Genomic DNA, 22,354 nt, shown 5'->3' with positions numbered 1-22,354 from the left:
ACTCATACCTTTACAAAGGAAGATGAGCACATTTAATGTGTGTGGTGGGCCTTACTGAAACATAAGTTTGATTTCCATCAGTGGCCAAAATTGAAGCCACCCAACTTTCATGTATTCTTTGAAACACTTTACAGTGTAACTGGAGAACTATTGATGGAGGAAGTTACCCACCTTCCTGATGGCATCTCACATTAGCCAGAGCCCACCTTTGGAGGTGCCAATTTCTCTCCACTATGGGAGACTATAGGAGCTCTGTAAGAAAACTGCACTCCCAAAATAGACACTCTAATTAAACTTATGTTCAAGAAATATAGGTCATTTTTTTTTTCAATTGCATATTATATTCCTAGAGAAAACTGATCCACTCCAGAATCTTACACCATGTGATGTGTGAAACATTTACCTTTCCAGCTATATTCCAATTCATCTTTGTCCTCCACAAGCATTATGTCAGATGTGCCAACTGCTGTAACTGAGCAGCATAATATGTCTGAGCCTAAAGCTTCCTGTGTTTCACCGTGGTAATGTCTCTTTATTCCTACTCTGAGGCATTCTACAGCTCTTTTTTTTCTCCAAAATGTTCAATAAATTTGAGCTTCAATTATTTCAAATACATGCTCTCCTTATAATTCACTGCTTAGGGTTTTATTTTCCTACTGCAAATACAATTTCATTTTGCAAATTACCTCATTATTAGCAATTTGTAGGGTGATTGCTGAGAGTTTTCAGTAGCTCCTTAACAAAATAATAGCATAGAGTCATAAGATCTGTAGGAAGAGGCAATACCTTTATTAGACTGCCCACATATCTGGAAAAAAAAGAAGCTTTTGGCATAACATGTCTTTGTCATATCTTGTCTTGCATCTTGATCAGACCTTGTGTTTCTGAATTCTATACTTTTAAAGAAGTGAACAAAAAGCTTTCAGCAATTACTCTGAAAATGGATAGTAATGAGCCTGTTTGCAAAAGGAAATTGTGTTTCCAGCAGGAAATAAAAACCTGATATACTAAACTCCGAGCAGAGTTGTTCCTTCAAAATAAATGAAGGTCAAATTTATTGAGCAATGTTTCTGATGACCTAATGGAGTGACCTTGGGCTTGAAAGCTTGTGCACTTCTTCCATCTATAAGTCTAATAAGAAATACTGCCTTTCTTAGGCACTTGAAATTTCTTGCATCTTGGACTGTCACAGCTACAATATTACTACTACTAAATAATAGCATTGCAGTGTAAGCAACTAAATCTATGTCAGTCCACCTGATCTGGGAGTGTCTTCATATCAAGTCAATTAGGAAATAACAGCCAGAGGGTCTATTTCATGGTTCATTTGCTTCAGATCTCTAAGGGCAAACTATCTAACTAAATTATTCAGAGCTGTGTCTGGAAACACCTCTCCAATCCTCAAGTCCCCACAGAGGAGAGAATTTTTTAACCAACTTCCTTTAATATCTTAATAACTAAATCTATTCATATTTAGTTCAGGCTGACAAAGAAGGGCAAAAATATTATTAGGTATTTAACACTTCCTTAGACAGCTACGTTTCCAGTTTGGGGGTGGAATTAACATGTCATGGAACAGTGCCTCCAAAAAGAAAAAGATTCATGCCCCTGTGATATAACCATGTCCCTAATTAGTCCAAAAGTAAATTTTAGCAAAATTAAAACGCAACTTTAATCTCTTTCAGCTGCACCTTGGATATGCTGGGAAGAGAGGGGTAAAAGGCATGGCATCCGTTCCCTGCTCTGAGGTTACATGGGAATGTCCCTCACCCAAATGTTCAAATTGGACACAGGGTAATCCATAACCCCTGAAATGGCAGAAAATCCCAACCAAGGCCTCAAGCTCTGACAGCAACATAAATGTTCAGCAACTGACAGAGAACTCACCAGCCAACTCAAATCTTCCTCAGTCCAAAACATTTCAGGAGCTACCAAAGGCCAGCCCAGAATTTACAGTTCCAATCCTGAGCTTATGTGTTGTCACCCTCACAGTGGCCATAATTCTTCATAATGGGAATGGTTTCCCCTTGCTTCTGTGTACAAAACAGTGAGTTGGCCTGAGGGAGGAGTTAGGCAGTTTGAAGTCATGGTTTAATTTCCTTTGTAATTGCAAGTTGATTGCTGGTATGAATTACACTGCATGCATTTTGCCTCTTGTGGCAACCATTTCTTTAAGTGGGTAAACTTAAACTAATGGTATCAATTGAAAGGCATTTCTATGTTGGAATCTCACAAATTATTAATATTAATTATCAACCTAGCAGACTTATTTTTAAAAAAAAAAGAAAAACACCTTGAATGATTTTCCATGAGTATTTGTTTTATTTTCAAGTTGAACTAATACAACCTTAACCAAAAAACTGCGAGAAATATTCTTAAATTCAGGGAAGATTATTTGTATTTTTAAGGAGAAATACAGTGAGTGCAGAATTTTTACATGCTTTTTACCTTCCATGTCTCAAAATCCAAATGCTTTAAGAAAGAAGAAATTATTTTTTTAATTCCTTAAATTTCCTTTAAAAAATAAAGGAAATTTCAATTTCATTGATGAAGGTTTGCAACTTAGCATCTAGTTCATTCTCCCCAAGTCCTAAAGACCACACCAATGCCCAAGACGCACACAAGCAAGAGGACAACACATACCTGGAAATGTAAAACATTATGCTTGAGGCAAGCATTTCACAGGAGAGGTTGCTTGAAAGTTCTGTGCTCAGCCAGGCTGAGGATAATGAGGATAATGACAAGCTGAAGAAAGTCTTCTAGTTATTCAGCCCCTTATCTTGTTTTGCCAATGTTCCCAGTCTGTTCTCTCTGATAGCCCCCACAGCAGCCTGTGCAGACAGCTTGTGAGAGACACCTGCTCGCAGGTACACTGTGGAGAGCTTGGACATGTTGCTACCACTTGGTGCTCCAGCTGTCACCCTTTCTGTTCCAGATATTGGTGCTATTCATCTCACTTGACTTCAGACACATTTATAGTGGATGTATTTCAGATAGTCATACTCATGGTGGTCAACAGAAAAAGAACAGGTACAGTTTGGCTGGGCTATTCTAGATACCACTCTAAAGTAAACGGCCTGAGGAAAACATTTCTGTCTCTGACCACTGCAAAAGTTTGGGGGGTCTGGGACTGGTTTTAAAATTCCCTACAGCAAGCATCTAGCCTAAGGGAGAAACCATAGACCTGAGTGGAAAATCTATAGATATAGATGGGAAAATTACATTTGTAGGGGACTAATCTGTCTCATTTGTCTCATACATTTCTTAAATGAGAAGAAGCAATGCTGCATATGACCCAAACAAATCCAGAGACAGTGGTGCAGAGGTTAAAAGTGACTACTTGTCTCTGTGGAAACAATTGTGGAGAGGTACAATCTAGTGGCACTTCAGTATGATCTTTTCCCATACTAACTTTTAAATTGCCAAATTTCAGTGTGCCTTCTGTCAATCAGGTATGAAACCAGCTGCGCTGTGCTGAAGCAGAAACAGGAGTGGGTGCATCAGGTCTCTGTTGCTCGGTCTGAATGTTCAGCCAAGCAGAAATAAGTCACTTTGACCTCAACAAGCCATATCTAGCTAAAAATAAAAGAGAATGAAAATAAATGTGTATTCTCAGGGTCTTTTCTGTACTTTTCAAGATAAGGCATCATACACACAGATGAGCCCATTGGACAAACATACCATATCCTGTTATATTATAATCTAGGCTCTTCCTTGAAGTGTTTTAAGAAGACATTGCCCTGGATATGTAACAGGAAGAGTAGGGGGGATTAAAAAATAACTGTATTTTTCTGTTACATAAAAAATGTCTTGTTTTTCAGTCTTAAATCAGAAGTTTTGAGTTTTTGCAGCACCATCTAGTGAGACGAAGGAGGTTTTACTCGACTTTTCAGAAACTCCAGTCCGTTCCCTCTTTACATTTCCATTTCTATTTAATCATGATCTCTTTGTAGTCTTTGGGGACAACACACTGTGGAAGAATGTACCTTTAGTGCACCCAATAGTCCTTTCTACATCTCTTTCGAAACCACATGGAATCTCCCAGCTTTGCCAACTGCCAAGCTGAAAAACTGCAGTGCTTTCACCAAGCCTTGCTATTAATTAATTGCCTCACAGCTAGTGAGCTGTGTGTCTGTGATCTGTACCTTGTTTAGAAAGAATACACTCTGCAAACAAAAAACAGATGTGTGTTTTAATGGACATGAAGAATGTTCTTAGATGTAGGGATATCTGTCATCATTCCTACGAGGAAGTGTTACTGAGAATGTTTTCTATAGGATAACATCTACACACTCAGATCTGTGCCAGACACATGCAAGACTCTATGTAAAATATCCTTCTTGGCCCAAAGATGTTGCTGACAAACAAAACCTGGTCTGATTCCAAGCCAGTTAAGATGACACACATCTTTCCCTACGCTGCTCAGCTTCTTAAAAGGCTTCCAATGCCTAATTAGGATGAAAACTGCTTTGTTTTCCTCATTTCATTCCTCGTTAAAAAATCCTGGAGTATTTTTCACTCAACTGCGGCAATGTGCAGGATTAGAAGTATTTAAATATACTTCTCATACTATTTCTTCAAATAAAGGTTTTGCTCAATGATAAAATAAATCTCCCCTTCAGAACTTTCTTTCTGAAATTTTTCATGTCACCAAGAGCAGTACATCGCTGACGCCAAAAATAATAAAGATTCCTAAATGAAAGCAACTCACCTGCTTCCAACAGCAGATAAGCACATTTTTGCTAGTTATGTGACTGTTGGAAAAATTGATCCCACTTAGGAAGATGGAAAAAAAGGGCATAATTCACTACATAAAAGCTATGATGTTATTTTATGTTCTTATCCGTATCTGCTACTGAAGGAGTAATAAATCTACAGTCATTCCTCTCTTATCTGAAGCTGAAGGAGTTTGTCCTCCACTTGCACAATGGAATCCTCTCCTCCAGTAGGATTTCTGCAGGGAGCTGACAGAGTAGGCCTGCCTGCACCAAGGTTCCAAAGATTTCTGTCTTCTGCCCTCCTGCTCTCATAAATGTCACTGCTGTTGCATCTTCCTTGCTGAATTGCTGCAAGCTGGAGCACAAAGCATCACTGGTTTATCTTTAAGTCACTTTTAATTATCTTTTCTTTTCCTTGATAACTTCTTTTACAAAATTCCTCTCGTATAACTTCTTAACACATTTCATAAAGTGCAAGGGAAAAGATTCAAAGGCTCTGCTCAAAGGAGGCAAAATTCATATTGTCACTCAGCCTCTCAGCTAGCAGCTGAGTAGATCCAGAGACTCTTGTCTGTCCTCTCCCAAGGGATGAACGTAGAAGAGCTGAGCTACAACTCTGAAATAGATCTGCCAGAAATACCTGCTATAAAGATTGTAGGTTTCCTCTCAAAACTGAAATATAACTGGAAAAAAAATTTGCAGAGTGACTTATGACAGCCTGACATCATCTCTGGGGAAACCAATTTGTAAAAACCCTTATTTTTACTCTAAAACATAAGGTCCTGCTTTCTTGTGATAAGCATCTTAACTTTATTTTCATTATTATTTCATCATATTTTATGAAAACATTACTTTTTGGAAGTGATTCTACAGGATCTAGAACATGTTGATAAATTATATGTTAAAATGCCTTAGTGATTTTGTATGTAATCAGTGGGTATATTAATTGCTGCCACCCAGTGGGCTCATTTGTAGGCTTTGGCTCACCATACTATAATTTAATACATCATTGTTTGGTTAAATGATTTCATCCTTTCCATCTGAAAGAGGGTGATTTATTTTCCTCTATCAGCAGCCACTAAAAAGGAATGTTTGAAGCTACAAGCTTTCATTAACTTAGAACATATTGTCCTACAAAAATCTTTTGTTTCTACTTGTAGCATGGGAACAGCCCTGTGGAAGGCAATTATACATGAGCTTCAAGCTAACTTTGTGACATTACCTGCTTTGCCTTCTGGACCTACCTGCAAAGTCTAAGGAAAATACTTTGTTCTATTTAAATGACAAATATTCTATCAGAACTTCTATAAGAAGTTGTTAAACATGTTACACAGAAGGAATTCTTTCCTGAAAAATGCTGGTGTTTCAGACCCTCAGATAACTTGCACTGGGGCATTTGTGCCCTTCAATTTATGCACTTGACAGATGTCAAACAACGAGTTTGCAGTCTGTCTTCCTTACCTGCTGCTCCACTGGTGCCAGCAGCAGTGACAGGCTCTCAGCCCACCTCAGGAGCTGGCCTGGATAACACTGAAGTGAATAAACTGGCTCTTAAAGCTGGGCTGCTGTGTTAACAGCTTCTACAATCTATATAAGTGTTATGAATAATGAAAGAAGACATTGGCAATGACAGCACGTTATTGAGGAGCTGTTAAGTGCTGCATTATGATTTCATTTTAATGCTGCTCCTGGATGAGAGAGCTCGCATGCCTGTGCATGAGGAGGAGGAGGGAGAGGAGGAAAGCTGCTTAATATTCTTCTAGTTGACCTATATTTTGAATTTAGCTACCTGTTTAATTTAGAGCATGTCACTTCAAGCAGGACTGGCCATTTGGGGGAGGATTATGCCGCTCTTAATTTTTGTGCACTCAGAGGTTTTGGACTACAGAATGGTAAAACTAGATGCCAACAGTGACAAAAAAATAGATAAAATAAACTTTTTACAAGTTCCTGGGCTACCCAGTCCTAATTTGTACAGTACAAGAAAAACATGGAGCTCCTGGAGCAAGCCCAGTGGAGGGGTCCAAAGATGATAAGGGGACTGCACCATCTGTCTTATGTGGAAAGGCTGAGGGAGCTGGGCTTGTTCAGCCTTTAGAAGACACAACTGAGAGGGGACCTTGTCAGTGTATGTGGGTATCTGAAGAGAGCCAGGCTCTTCTCAATGGCAGTAAGACAGAGGCAAAGGGCAGGAACTGGAACACATGAACATGAGAAAGAACTTCTTTTACGTGCAGTGACCAAGCACTGGAACGTTGCCCAGAGAAGGTGTGGAGCCTCCCTCACTGGAGATATTCCAGAACTGTCTGGATGAATCCTGTGCCATGTGCTCTGGCATGACCCTGCTTGAGCAGGGGGGTTGGACCAGAGGACCCCACTGGTGGTCCCTTCCTACCTGAATTATTCCGTAATTCCATGATTCTGTAATCCTGCAAACCAAGGCTGTCCACCACTGTGGCTGACACAGCTGAGGTGGGAAGGAGCAGGAGAGGGCAGGGATAAGAACAAGCAGAGTCTTGATTCAAACCCATAAGGGAGTATAGGTGGCTGTAAATTATATCCCAACTCTACAATAAGTAGAAAGTTGGGAAAGAAATGCAGTCCAAGTGCAGCACCTGAGGAGGTGCAGGTTACAATTTCAACCCTCCAGCTGGGGCTTCTGTTCCGAAACCCAGTGCCCCTTTTACTGACTTTAGCCAGAGTACAGCACAATAAGGTAACACTTCGTGGAATAAAGGTGAAAGAATTTGGCCTCAGTGTTTTAAAGAAGCTAAATAAATCTACCACAAGAAATCCAAAGTATCTGGAGATTGAAGTGGAGGAAGGTATTACACCCTTATACAATATTGCTCAAGCTCAAACACAGCGTGGACACAGAGGCAGGGAAAGAGATTTATTCCAGCAGTGACAGTGGAACCACTTCTATGGCCAAAGACATTTATTGCTCATCAATGGTAAAAAAAAATCATTTTGCCTCCTGCCTGTAAAGATTTTCACCTTTGATGCTACAGCAAATGTCCAATAAATCACATGGTAAATGCAATTTCCTCCCACATTTTTAATAGTTCTTCATTCCTTGGATAAGCCTCAGAGGGAGGAAAAACAAAACTCTCCAGAGCTTACCAGTTAGAAGTGTTACAATATTGATTTCACAGAAGGTCACAGATCCAGTTTGTGGTTTTTTCATCCATTCCCCAAACAAGGTACAGGACCAAAGCAGCATGTGCCGGGGAACTCAGACCATACAGAAATATCAGAAACTGGTAAAATTGAAGCAAAATAGAAGGGATTCAAAATTTCCTACAACACAGGAAGTGAAAAAGATGTAGTAGAAATTGTTGAGGATTTCACAGTTACTTCTCCCTCATCCTCAAAATGAATCCTCTATTCAGCTGCATTCCAGACTCTTGGCCTCAAACCTGACATTTAATGAACCGATCATTTAATTTTTCTTACATCATGGCAGCCAAGTTTCACCAAAAATTACTGAGACTCAGAAGCAGATCTCTTTCTTTCAAGAGAAAATGTGAGAGATAGCAGTGGTACATACTGGGAGAAATACTTGGATAATTGATTTGTATCCAGGACATAATAAAGTAAGGACATTGATCATCTAACATTTGTAAATGTAAAGTGGAATAGGATTCTATTATCTGAGCTCTTCTTCCAAGTTCAAAACTGAGACAGATACTGACCTCTCAACTTACCTGTTGACAACTGAATTGTATTCTCTAAGCTGTCATGTGCCTGTGCTTGCCAAAGGGATGAAAAAAAATATAACTTTGATAATAACATTTCTCTATTTCTTTCTTTTTTTATTTCCCCCACAGCTCCATTCAACCCTCCCAATGATGCAGACAGTATGGTCAAATTTGATGCCTATGGAGATGGGCTAGGACGATACAACGTGTTCAATTTCCAGTTCACTGGAGACAGATATTCCTATGTGAAGGTTGGCCAGTGGGCAGAAACTCTGTCACTGGAGGTAGACTCTATCCACTGGTCCAGGAGCTCTGTCCCTGTCTCCCAGTGCAGCGACCCCTGTGCTCCTAACGAGATGAAGAATATGCAACCAGGAGATGTCTGCTGTTGGATTTGTATTCCCTGTGAAACATATGAGTACCTGGCTGATGAATTCACTTGTGCAGACTGTGGGCCTGGAAAATGGCCCACAGCTGACCTGACTGGCTGCTACGACCTACCAGAAGACTACATCAAGTGGGAAGATGCTTGGGCAATAGGTCCTGTTACCATCGCATGCCTGGGCTTTATTTGTACTTTCATGGTCATTGGGGTGTTCATCAAGCACAACAACACCCCCCTGGTCAAAGCCTCTGGCCGTGAACTGTGCTACATACTGCTCTTTGGGGTCTTCCTGTCTTACAGCATGACTTTCTTCTTCATAGCCAAGCCTTCTCCAGCCATCTGTACCCTCCGCCGTTTGGGGCTAGGAAGTTCCTTTGCTGTCTGCTACTCTGCCCTTCTGACAAAAACGAACTGCATTGCCAGAATATTCGATGGCGTAAAGAACGGTGCTCAGCGGCCCAAGTTCATCAGCCCCAGCTCTCAGGTGTTCATCTGCCTGAGTCTCATTTTGGTACAGGTGGTGGTGGTGTCCGTGTGGCTCATCTTGGAGGCACCGGGCACCAGGCGATACACGCTTCCCGAGAAGAGAGAGACTGTCATCCTGAAATGCAATGTCAAAGATTCCAGTATGTTAATGTCCTTAACATATGATGTAATCCTCGTAGTCTTATGCACTGTGTACGCCTTCAAAACCAGGAAATGTCCAGAGAACTTCAACGAAGCCAAGTTTATCGGTTTCACAATGTACACAACGTGCATCATTTGGCTGGCCTTTCTCCCTATATTTTATGTGACGTCCAGTGACTACAGAGTAAGTCTTTGGATATCTGTTTCCATAAATTATGTGCAGTACTTTAGAGGACCACATCAGCATTCACTAAAGGCTTTTTTTTTCAGTTCTTTTGTCCCCTGGGTCCCTTGCAAAGAAGTTCTCTTTCAATGTTACCAGATTTTGGCTTACTTCTAAGAAAGGTGGTGTCATTTCAAAAAGAGCATGTGCAGTCAGAGCTGGAAGGGATTAATACTGTTAGTCTGATTGCAATAGAGGCATAACATATGGATTAAGTATTCATTTGAGTTCATCACTATTTGAAGTCATAGTTCTAACAGAAAAACCCAGTGGATCATGAGCTAGAATTAGTTATAATGAGTTATTTGGCAGAAAGGGAGCTTAAAATAAAATCCGGACTAACCAGTCTCCTTCTGCAAAAGAATCTGCTATTGAAACATGGTATTTTCCTCCAAATAAAAAATACAAGGATAGAATTAAAAAATTTCCTATGAAACAGGGTTGTTAAAAAAAATTCAACAGATGTTCGACTTAAATATAGAACTTTTTAGTCTTTCTGCACTATAAAAGACACACCTCACTGAGCAGAAAATATTGGTCAGCCTTCACCAGCAAACTTTAGAAACATTAAACTGTTTAAATTGTCATATAGTGTTGCAAAGCTTCAAGTTCAATAAAATCGTATTTTTGAACAGAAGGAAATTGTCTCAGAAAAAAGATTCAGATCTGCTCCACTGGAAATCTCACAGTTATTACGATGTGAGAAGTGACTGTGGGAGTTGGCCCTTAGAGCAGTTTGCAGAGAATTAGTTCAACTTTCTGCCCAGAAGAAAGGTAGATTATCTTAGGGGGGTGTTATTGCCAATAGTGTGTACATGAAATAGCACATAAAACTGTGGAGCTAATAATGTCACTTAACGTACTTTTGGTGTGGCCACCCTGGAACAATATATTTAGTACTATTTTTCCCAGCTTAGGAAATGTACTGAAAACCTCTAGAAAACAAGGGTAGGTAACAAATGACGCAGTGAGACACGCAGAGTGACAGTAAAAGCGCTAAATATATTTAGTCTAGACAAGAGTAAACCCAGGGAGACGTGATCACAGACTATAAATAATTTCAAGGCAACTAAACGAGAGGAAGGGATTATTCAGTCTCAGGAGAAGTTAGAATAGCAAGTAATGGATTGAAGTTAATGAAGGAAAAGTTTAAAGAAGGCACTAGGGAACAGCTCCGGACACCCAAAGCAATCAGGAAGACAGACAGAGAAGGAGGGAAATATCAGTGCAGACAGTCACATGAGTGGACAGTACAGACAGTAATGGCCAAGAGGAGCATGACTTGAATGTTCAAGCAGAATTTATCTCCTGAATGGAGTTTTCAAGACCACTTGTAGGCATTTAATTTATATACAAGGTTCCAAATAAACTAACTCAAGTACTACAAAATCAGCAGAAAATGCTTTTAACATCTTTTTGATACTTTCATGACAAGTCTACACTTCTGGGGTTCCTTTGAAAAGCCCATATTTAGTTTCCATGCAGTGTCACACGTTGACTCTGAATCAACTTGTGCCATCCTAATGTAGCCCTATTCTGGTAGCATCACCAATAAACAGCCTTAGCAACAGCACCACTCAGCTTGGAGTCATCTGCAAGTTTGCTGAGGATACACTTGATCCCTTCATCCATGTCATTAATGAAGATATTAAATAACACTGGTCCCGATATGGACCCCTGAAGGACACCACTTGTCACTGACATCCATCAGGACTCCAAACCATTGGCCACTGTCCTCGGATGTGACAATCCAAGCAATTTCTCATTCATCTAACAGCCCACCCATCAAATCCATACCTCTTCACTTTAGAGAGAATGATGTTTGGAGGCATCTATCAAAATCTTCACAGAATTCCAGACAAATGACATCTGCACCCCTTGGTGAAGCCATGCTGGCTGTCCCGAATCACCTCCCTGTTCTCCATGTGCCTTAGCATAACACAAGGTCTAGCGGGATTTCCTCTACTCTGCCAGCACACCAGTCCAGTCTGTGAGGCCAGGTTACACACTGAACCACTGGAGTGACCTGGATTAAAAGAAGCCCTCTGGGATGGAGCTATTTTAAACCCAAATCATTTAATTGGTTGAGTGTATAATTATGCCACTACAGCTGAGCTGCTCCAGGCAGCACAAGCCCTAGGAAAGCAGGGTGGGGGAGAGGGTTTTGATAGTGAAAAAAACTTACCTTGAAACGAATGGAAATAAAGGTAGCTTCATTTATTCTTGTTTTATAAGAAAACTCCCCATCTTGCCCTACCTGTACAACTCAATATCCACCTAACCTGACAGCACAGCTCTGTGGACAAAATGCAGAGAGGTGAAGGAGAACGTTCAGCCAAGGTGTTCCTTTCTCATGCAGTCTCTGTACAGTCTTCCATTTTCACTCACCCTGTGAAAGCTGAGCACATTTCATGGTGCTTGCCACACCCATGTTGTGCAAAGAGTGATTATTAAATTATGGCGGTAATTATCCTCATTGATGACAAAATACCAATTGTGCTCAGTATATATGTAAAGTAATGATGTCCATTCCCTACTCTATTTTTCAATTTGCACCAATTACTTCTGACAAGGAGATACGAGAAGCATTCCCATGGAAAAAGGATAATCTTAAAGAACTGCAGGAATATAACTAGGGAAAAATGAGCCATAGATGTATAATCATTCAAATTAAGCAGTAGAGTTTAAAGCAATTTAATTCAACATCTTAATTAAGGAATCTGCTCAGAAGAAAAGAATATAAACTGAAAATGAGGCAGTAAACTTGGCACCTAGTTATACTATTGAATAAAAAGGATAAAAGATAGACAGTGCCAGCAAAGCTACTCTAACAAATGCCCCAAGGCGACTATTCTAAAATACTGCAGCCTTACAAACAATTCATTTCTAAGCTGAAAAACTGATGGCTCAAAATCAGGACATCATTCAGACCCAGTCTGAAAACAGTCACCAGATATTATCTGTACTCCAAATCACACCTATATTTCTGCAAGGGCTTACTCAAGTTCTCTGATTAGGACTGGGGCTGGAGACCAAACTTGTTTTCAGAGGGATGTTTTGCATGAGACACCTGATGTAAACCCACATAATGTATACTATGTGTGAGCTGGTTCCCCCTGCAGCCAGCACTGCTCCAATATTTCCTGACAAGCATTACACAGGATTCTCTCAGCAAGTTAGAAATCAAGGGTAGGAGAGAAAGAGAGAAAATCTATCCTTTCTGTACTAAAATGAGAGAGAACACAATCAATGTCTCCTTGACATGCAGAGACACAGGGTATCACCAGCACCAGCACCTCATTCATATGATCCCAGGATTGCGGATGACAAGGATGCAACAGATGTTCACACCAGCCTGCACCAGTGCAAACACCCAGGACCATGGTTCATGCTGTTATGTGATAATGTTTCTAATATTCTGCCTTTCAGAGCTTTCCATACTGAAACACAGTGCTTTGTGCCCGCTCTCTCCTAGGTGCAAACCACCACCATGTGCATCTCTGTGAGTCTCAGTGGCTTTGTTGTGCTGGGCTGCCTGTTTGCGCCCAAGGTGCACATCATCCTTTTCCAGCCCCAGAAGAACGTGGTCACTCACAGACTCCACCTCAACAGGTTCAGTGTCAGTGGGACCGGGACCACTTACTCCCAGTGTAAGTAACAAGACTGCCACCTTTCCGTGGGGTTGTGGTGAGTTTGGGTAAAGACAAGATGGGCTGAACTATGTGACCCTGTGAAAGCACCACTTCCTTTGTGTTTGGAGAGGAAACTCATCCCCTTCCCATGGGAATCAGCTCAGAGCCTGCTCTGAAGCCCACTGAAGTCAGCAGAAAGTTTTTGGTGGGCTGTGACTCCAGCCTGTTGCACACACCAAACAGACCCTGTGTCTCACTGTCACTCTGGCAGTGTGACAGGAACAGATTGCCTGGGAGTATTCCTGTCAGAGCAACATGCTGACAGGATCTGGGCCACAACGCAGCATGCTCTCAATGGCTCATCACCTGCATTATAAGGAAAGGCTCCAAGTCTACTGAAAATGCATCCAAGGGATGTCATAAACTGCATCTGTATGCAGAGCATGATCAATACCCTTTGTCAGTGCCACAGCCTGGAGAAGCAATCAGTGTTCTGTTGCAAGGACAACTCATTTGCTCTGATTCCCTTCTTTCCTTCATCTTCACTCTCTTCATCACAAGCAGGCTGTGATTTTGTTTTGAGGCTGTCACTCCTTTTCTGGGTGAGTTGCTCAGAGAGTTATATGGATTACAAAAAAAAATAGGTCACCTGTATATTTGTTTGGGTTTTTTCTTTGTCTAGCTTAACTAACTTAACACGTCAAAGATAGGGGCACACAGCACCTCATTCACAGAGCTCTCTGGACAGCATGTCCACCCTGGAATCTAATTGAAAAGCACACTACAACTGTAAAGAGGAAGGGAGTAAGAAACAGAGGAGAGGGGGGACACAGAGCAAGGTTTTTCCAGCAAGTTCACAATAACCTAGCCTGAGGTTTTTGAGTGTCACTTAAATTTCAAAATTGTCTCAAAAGCTTTGGCACTTCAGATTTCAGACAGAGCATGGAAGTAACTTGGCACCCTGCTATGTATCACATTAGCAGGGATTAGGAAGTGAAGGGATCCCAGGCATCCCTGGCTCTCCCATCCTAAACCACACTGTGCAAGAATGCCCAGGGTCCCTAAGAAGAGATCAGCTGTGTGGCTTTATATGTTCCCAGTCTCATCAGAGTCAGGACTGCATCCAGCCCTGACACCAGAGAGCAAATACTCCTTGCTGTTTTGGAAAATTTAATGAGATGGTCCTATGTGCCTGAAGTGCTGAATACTTCCAAAAGACCAATGGATTCCCAAAACCTCTTAGAAGTTTGGTCCCTTGATGAAATAGTAAGTCCCATGAGACTTTCATTCCTTATGAATTTTGTGTAAGTAGTCTTTCCAAGTTTTTTAATACTCTCATGCTGGGGAATGAGCTTAGTGAAAAACCACTTTGATTCATAAACATTTTGTATTGGATTCTGGAATTTGAAACTTTTATTTTAATAGCTGGGTAACACGTGTGTAAGCATGCAGGCAACTGAGAGATATCCTCAGTGCACATCTTCACACTAAAACCTGCATTTTCAGACTTGTGAACAGCTTGAGGACATTAAGAAAAGCATAAAAATCCAGACTTAAAATCTCTTACTACTTCATTGTTTAGAAAGCTTGCTACAATTATTTACTTTTTGAATTATTTACTAATTGAATCAGGGCTGCTTGCCTTGTTGGGCTTTTTGGACCATGGAAAGACTTGGAAGTAGGGCTGAAAGGTCCATCACATACAAAGGAAACAGCCCTGTAGTTTCCATCTAGGACAATCATTTGGGAAAATAACACTGTCTATCACAGCAACAATATTTTCAAGATGAAAAATCTTCCCTTACTCCCTTCTATGAATTTGCAGATTATTTAAAATACATTTCCATTATTTTTCTTAACTGTTTAGTCATTTATAAAACTCCAAAAAGGTTGCCATCCATATTGGTTCCAATCTTTGTCTAAAATATTCCTCTCATCAGTTCTGGGGCTGTCAGCTTGTTTTTATTTTGGTCTTGATGGCATTTTCATCATTCAGAAACTTCTTAATATCAGACTCATCAAAATTAGGTCTAGGGCATTGTATTAACTTTGAAAAGCCAGTTCTTATACATTGTCAGAGCTCTCGAGGTCAGGAGTACCCAAGTTGCTTGAACAGGCAGTGTTTTCCCTATCTCCACGGATCCCACCTCCATTGCATCTCAGGGTTGCCACCACCTCTTCACTCCATTGATCATGAATGCCATGAGCACAGTGGGTCATGAACAGCGAGTCACACACAGACAGTTTTCAACACAGCTCCCTGAACCATGAAAACTGGTCAAACACTATGAGAAAAGGTAAGTGACTCTCATGATGGTCTTGGGTGATCTGTGTGTTAGCTCCAAGCTTTAATCATTCTGGTAACTGAAGTCTGGACTAAAAAGAATATAGATTTAAGCTAATTAGAGCCAGGGTAAGAGTGTACCTATGTATATGACATGTTTTGAAATATGTATATCTGTACCCATTTATTTGAACCTGAAAATTCCCATTTGGCAGGGTGCTGCATAAGTTCTGCTGCCCCAGCATCCCCCCGTGGGATGTTCCCCTGTTTTCCTTTTTTATGGATTTCAGCACCCATAAAACTTCATGGAGAACTCAGGTCTGATTTAAGCACCTATACAATTCAGACTAAGCTTTTACACCCAGATGTCCAAGTTATGTCCACGTGGAAAGCTGCACACAGAGCTGAGCTCCTTCAGGTGGCCTCCACAGCGGTCAGAACGAGAATTGAAGCTATTGTTATAGCCAGACTGGCAATTTTTTTCCTGCTGAATTTATTTTCCCAGGCCTGGCTCCAAACTAGCCCTGATATATGGCTTTTATATATGATTAACTCACGCTTGTGCAGCTGTGAGCATGAGTAGAGAAGACAATGCTCTCAGGCACATGGTGTGATGCTTGGGGTTGCCCTGTGCAGAGCCAGGAATTGGATTCAATGATCCTTGTGGGTCCCTTCCAAGACAGGATATTCTATGACTCCATGACTCTAAGTGGCACACAGACAGAAAATTCAGATCTGCCTGTTCCTGTCTGTGTAGGCAAAGCTTCAAGGTCACCATGGCAGTGCTGGGCTCTTACATCGTACCCGTGGTTCTTTTCCTTGGATAATCTAAGCAAACTGAGGGACAGCCAGGAAAAAGGAGATCAAAAGCAAGAACTCGAGCCAAATAACTTCTGCTGATGTCACACTTTTGTCCTTGATCTCAACACAAAATGAAGGTGAAGTGTCTCTTGCACATCCAGCAATATTCCAGGAAACCCCTTGGCGGCTGCTGTAAGACACAGAGTGTAGCTCAGAATCCTGCAGGGCCAGTGATTAACACTGCTGAGGTCTGTAATGAAAAGCAAGGTCTTTTGTTCTGTCTCAGGAGAGCTGGATGCTTGGTGTGAACACTTTACTCCACCCAGCAGAGTTAATAACTGCATCCCAGCACTACAAGAGAGGTACGTGCTGTGCAGGAAGCCTGGAAACTTAAAAAAGGCCACTCATTTCTCACCTACCACCATATATTTCTGTCCAATTTTGATATCCTTCTGACCCAGTTACCATAGTATTTGAGCTATTCAGGCTTGTCAGTGTGTTGGATTTCAAAAAAAAGAAAAAAAGCCTGAAGCTAAAAAATCTCTGGGTAAGTGACTGATGTTCACAGAAACAAAACGCTTTTGCCTGTAGCCATACTGCAGTAGAACAGGGATTTGAATCAGGTTTCCTGAGCAGAACCAATTTTTCTAACAAAAAGTAGAAACAAAAATAACAACAATAATAAAAATTCAGGTCATTGTGCTGCCATGTTATACCCAGTTAAAAACAGAATACAAAACCTGATAGTTAACTTTAACAATTCACAGACATGATGCCCTGTGGTCTTTCACATACAACAGTTGCTCCACACCTGTGCCTCACAACACACATCCATGTTGTGAGACATCAAACTCCATTGACCTAATGCAGAAGAGGGGCTTGCTCTTGGGTCTCCTGTTTATCAGGCAGAGGTCCTACCCTCTGAGTAGTAGATTAGTCCAGTAGATGCCTCTAAATTTCTTTTGTTAAAGCAATTAATTTTTCCATGAAATATTTATAGTCAATGAAAGAATGAAAAATACTAGCTGATTTGAAGAAAGAATAATTTGTTCTAAAAATTATACCAAGCATCTTTACAGAGGCAGTGTGCAACTGAGAGTGCAGCCAGCATCAGATGTGGAAGATTGAGCATGCCCTTGTCAGCTGCATAAATTGCTTTTTACACTGGATGATTGAGTTTACTAAGTCGTTGCTTGCCATGTGTTTTCTCTGATGAAGGCATCACATTTCTCTGGGTCACTGTTACCATTAACCTAATGCATCTTTCAAAAAGCAGCTTTATGGTGCCCTGAGCAGAGATGTCACAGAGTATCTGAAAACACGTTCCTGATGCCCAATGGGTAATTTTGACAAAGATGAACAAAGTGTGCTTTTAAATTAAAATCCACAAGACTTAAGCAGAATAGGGTAATATACTCTATGCTCAAAATACAAATACATTTGGAAACAGATTGTTAGGTTTAGTAGTCACCTAATACCACTAAAGCAATAAAAACTGATGTATAAAATGTTATACCACGTAAACAAGTTTATCAGAATCTGGCCCTCACCTCTGGATGCATATTGAATCCTGATGCAGAGCTCCTAGAAAGGAAGCCTATAGGCAGAAATTATTCTGGGATTAGGTAAGGAATAATCTTGCTTTTAAATTCAGTTATTAGAAAATTTCTTCACTTCATCAAATATGTTCTTAGAATTCTTATTTTTATTCATTAAAAGGTGAGTGACACAGAATTCTAATATGGTAGATTACCTCCTGGATTTAAAACTACATATATTTTCTTCATGAATGCCCTCTCCAATTATGTGAAAGCTCAAAGGATCAGACCTTAGAATTTCTTGCCAATAAAACACAGAAAATCCACTTTTTTTCTACTGAGGCACGTTAGCATCATTCTAGCTGTGTTAATTCACACTATCATGCAAAGTGCTACAAAGTGAGACCCAGTGGCACAGAATCATAATAAAAAAAATTCATATATTTTATTCTGACACTTCTTGGAGAAGTGTAATCACCCTCTGTGCTCCCAGTGGTCAGCAAAGTGAAATCAGGTTTCTTAAGAGGATGCTTCAGCCTCGGGTTTGAGGTGCCATGTTGAGGTGCAAGCAGCACCCCGTCAGCTCTGCTGCTCACACAGGCAGTGACTTTTCATTGGGCACCTTGGTTAAATGGGGTGAGATGGTCCAGATGAACACAAATCCTAATCCTGTGTGTTGTCCCTTTTTGCTGTTCTGAAGTCAGTTGATTTTCCCCTCTCTTTCTCTTTCAGCATCTGCCAGTATGTACGTGCCAACTGTGTGCAACGGGAGGGAAGTTCTGGACTCCACCACTTCGTCTCTGTGATTGTGGCTCGTGGTTCAGTTCTTGAGTTTTTAGACTGTTAGGCAAAATTTTGCACATGTTGTGCACTCCAGAAAACACCAGAAAACAAAAGGCATCCAAGCAAAATTAGTACCTTTTTTTAGAAACAGTGTAATAAATTATTTTTGAGGATTGTACAGTATATAGTGACGTTCTGGAACTTTTTAGACTGATTTTAGCCCTCCTGTTGTTAACGGTCGTAAGGGACATGTAAATAACCATGGTTCACAATGTGCATAGTCCTGCAGTAAGGGAGTGATTGTTGCAAGCACAGTTGCAATGTTAGGTGACTTCTTTCCTACGAATTTTTTTTGTAGCTCCTTGTTGTAATTAACTTAGACTGCATTTCTATGTTGTATATTACAGTTACCTTACGTGTAACAGATTGGTTTTCTCAGCACAAAACAGCAGTATTAATGTAAAGGCACCAATAATAAAAAGATAAAAGTTTTTCAGCATGGTTTCATTTTTGTTTCTTACTCTCTCAAGGTCATTACATTTTTCTAGAGAGCAGGTTAGGTAAAAAGGATAAAAAGTCTGGAGTGTGTGTACACAGGTATTTGTGTGTTGGTCTGTGCCTGTGTTATAAAATCCATATCACAATATATGTGCTTATGATTAATGCTTTTTCAAGGTCACATAAAAATTCCCTCTTCTTAAAAAGCCTCCCACATTATTAAAGCACCTCAGGTTTTTTTTTTTTTTTTGTTATTAAAATGTAATTTCCAAAAGTGAAAATGCCTAATTTCATCTTAATGAGATATTAGCAAAAAATTTTTGACTCCTGGTTCACTCATTTGGCATGACTAAATGCTGTCATGCACACAATAGACTGGTAGCATATAAAAACAAAGATAATTTAGATTAGGTTGGAAGAAAATCTGTCAGAAAATTAGCTAAGACTGTTTAATTGTTTAATATCTCCAGCTGAAACAAAGCTGGTTCAGCTTGTCTGCATCAACAGTGCTGTGAAAGGTAATTGGAGTACCACAGAGACCAGAGAGTCAAAAAAGAGAAATGCAGGAAACATTTACACATGTCTCTGGGGTGACCTTTGCATTCAAACCAAATGCTTCAAGACACACATACCACCTACTTAGACAATTGCAAAATACCTTAAAAGTCTGGCTTTTGAAACTGCACTCTCAAAGCTGCTCCCACTCTATTGAAACAGTCTGAAATCCTCCCTTCTGCCAGGTCCAAAAAGTCATTAAGGAAACAAACACACCTTTGATTAATGTGTCTGAGCATATTTACCTAAGGGCTTGTTCCCACTGATCTCATTCCAGCTGAGGTCAATAGCAAAATTCTCATTGACTTCAAAGGCAACGGAGCGAGGCCTGAAAGTCAGACACTATGGATACGTAGTGTGGGATGTACATGTTCTCTGGAGTCCAATTCTCCTGCACTTGCAGATGTTTTCACACATTTCTGGAAAGCTGCAAGTCCTTTAGGGCTGAACTGGCAAAGGAAGTAGCTGTTATTTGGAATGCAAAAATTAAAGATGAAGGTTCTTAAAATTCCTACTGATAGATAGATGCTTATATTTTCTAAACAGCCACGTGTCCACCAGCAAAGACCTCTTGATGTCAACACTTCCATGACTGGCTACACAGGCAGCCATTTAAGCCTCTACATAATGGAGCTGTCCAGAACAGGAATCCCTGTGGCTTTCCCCAAAATAGACATAGACTAGTCCGCCCTACATGCAGAGCTCAGCATTCAGCTTCTTCCTCTCCACAACCTCTGGCATTCCTAAGGTTTCAGACTTGTTTCCCACCTTGATGCAGGGCACAGGGTCAAATTGTAACAGGCTGGGAGTCTTCCATTCTAAATCAAGACCTCTTAAAGCACCTCAGTTTGGGCAGCTACATTCATTTGGCTTTGGTATGCTCTTTTGTGGACTAAGAGGCTGGTCACAGTGTGACAAAAGGTCAGAATATCTGACCATAATGCTGATGTCTCAGCTTTATGGAGCTCTTAAAAATGCCTAGGCCAATGACAGTTTCTTCTCAATTTTTATGGAAAGCCACAATCAGGGTCAAATGCACCTCATCTAACACTCATTGTTTAAAAGGCCTAGGAAAATAGCTGCATCTGAGATTGTAAACCCCTTCTTTCTTTGTACTCAGCAGAGGGAAGTAGACATAATTCCCCTGGCTTATCTCAGGCAGACACTTAGGCAGGGATGAATCTCTCCAAATAAAGGCGAGCACAGCTTGCTCAGATCACAGAGTTTGCACTAAGAATTAAGGCATTGTGTCAGATGAATTCCAGCCCCAGAATCTAAATTGACATTACTGAAGTTAATTTACAGCAGGTGAGGATCTCACTGTGCTGGAGTTCTCATTCATTTCGATAGCACTGTTGAGAAAATGACCCAGTGTCTGTGTCTGAACACCTGCTATGAATACTTAGTTGGCTTGAAAGCCACTTCCTTGTGGGGTTTTCATACAAAAAAAACCAACCAAAACATGCAGAGCTCTGGAGTTCCAGCCCCACCGAATGCCCCTGACATTCTTGTACTTTATTTGGCTTTGTCTTGAAAGCCTTTCACTACTTTCCATTAGTTGTCCATGGATGCAGATTGTTTGGTATTGCCTGATGAAGTAATCCAGTTTCAAAGCATAGCAGGATGGAAAATGAAAATGTCAAAGCAGAGGCTTTCCACACCATTCTGGCATGAAAACCTTTTGAGAAAGGGAATCACATTTTTTTTTCTTTGCTGTTGTCTCACATAATTACTCTAGTTTCTCTATTTAAAACAGTTTATAGTTTTTGTACCCATTTACATAAAACTTCGGTTTAGAGTAAAAACCTTTTCCAGTCTCTTTATTGCTCCCATTTGAGCAATTCACCTCAAAGCAGACGGGGTCCTGGCACAGTTCCTCCCAAGTACCTTGACTGTGAGCCTTGACAGTCACCACACTGCTCTGAGCCCTGCACACTCAGGAGTGAAATGCTGAAATCTGAGGAAACCCTGTGGATGAGAGCAAGGCTTAAGCCAGCGTCTACAGTGCCTTACTGGAGGCTGAAGAAAACTTTCATTTTTTATTCAGAAACCATAAGTTCCAAGTACCTCAGTTCTCTGATAGAAATCACAATTGCAGAAAAGTTTGTGAAAAACTGATCACTTTTTATTTATTGGCAGAATAGAAAAATAAGACTCAAAAAGTTTATTGCAGGTCAATCTGAAATAAACAAGGTTTTGGGGGGATTTTTCATCTTTGTTCAGGTTTGGGTGTGTTTTTTCATAGTTTGGTTTGGTTTGGTTATTTAGAAGAGTTGTTTGGTTTTTAAAGCTTTAATGAAGTTTGAAAGCAAGGCCAAAGTCTACTATGGAAAACCAAAATATTTTATTTTTTCTTCAAGTGATTGTTTTTCCTTAGTTAATTGAACACAGCTGGTTTCACTCATAGCCAAACCAATTTTAAAATGAATTGTCTTTTCAAACTGAAACATCAAAACCTATTTTAAAAATATCACGTTCTCCCTGAATGGAAAAAATTCAAAAAATCAGGAAAAAAGATTCCAAAATATCCTGACCACACCCCGAAATTTCAGCTCTGTTTAAGGAGATTTCCACTGCAATGCTTCACCCAATTAGTACAATTAGAGTAA

At 40.4% G+C, this 22,354-nt stretch overlaps 1 protein-coding gene across 4 annotated transcripts in view; it reads left to right on the top strand.

Annotated features, from left to right (window-relative positions):
- Positions 1-19,191, top strand: part of GRM3 (glutamate metabotropic receptor 3) — a 102,285-nt gene extending 83,094 nt beyond the window's left edge. For all 4 annotated transcript variants that reach the window (XM_039571152.1, XM_020585088.1, XM_019290892.2 and 1 more), the window contains 3 exons: positions 8,549-9,615; positions 13,130-13,304; positions 18,642-19,191. In XM_039571152.1, the coding sequence (XP_039427086.1) occupies positions 8,549-9,615; positions 13,130-13,304; positions 18,642-18,715 (1,316 nt within the window). In that variant the 3' untranslated portion in view covers positions 18,716-19,191. The remainder of the gene's footprint in view (positions 1-8,548; positions 9,616-13,129; positions 13,305-18,641) is intronic.
- Positions 19,192-22,354: the final 3,163 nt, after the last annotated feature.

The sequence above is a fragment of the Corvus cornix genome, chromosome 1A (assembly GCF_000738735.6).
Source record: "Corvus cornix cornix isolate S_Up_H32 chromosome 1A, ASM73873v5, whole genome shotgun sequence".
Classification (NCBI taxonomy): domain Eukaryota; kingdom Metazoa; phylum Chordata; class Aves; order Passeriformes; family Corvidae; genus Corvus; species Corvus cornix.
This window is presented reverse-complemented; position numbering and strand designations above follow the sequence as displayed.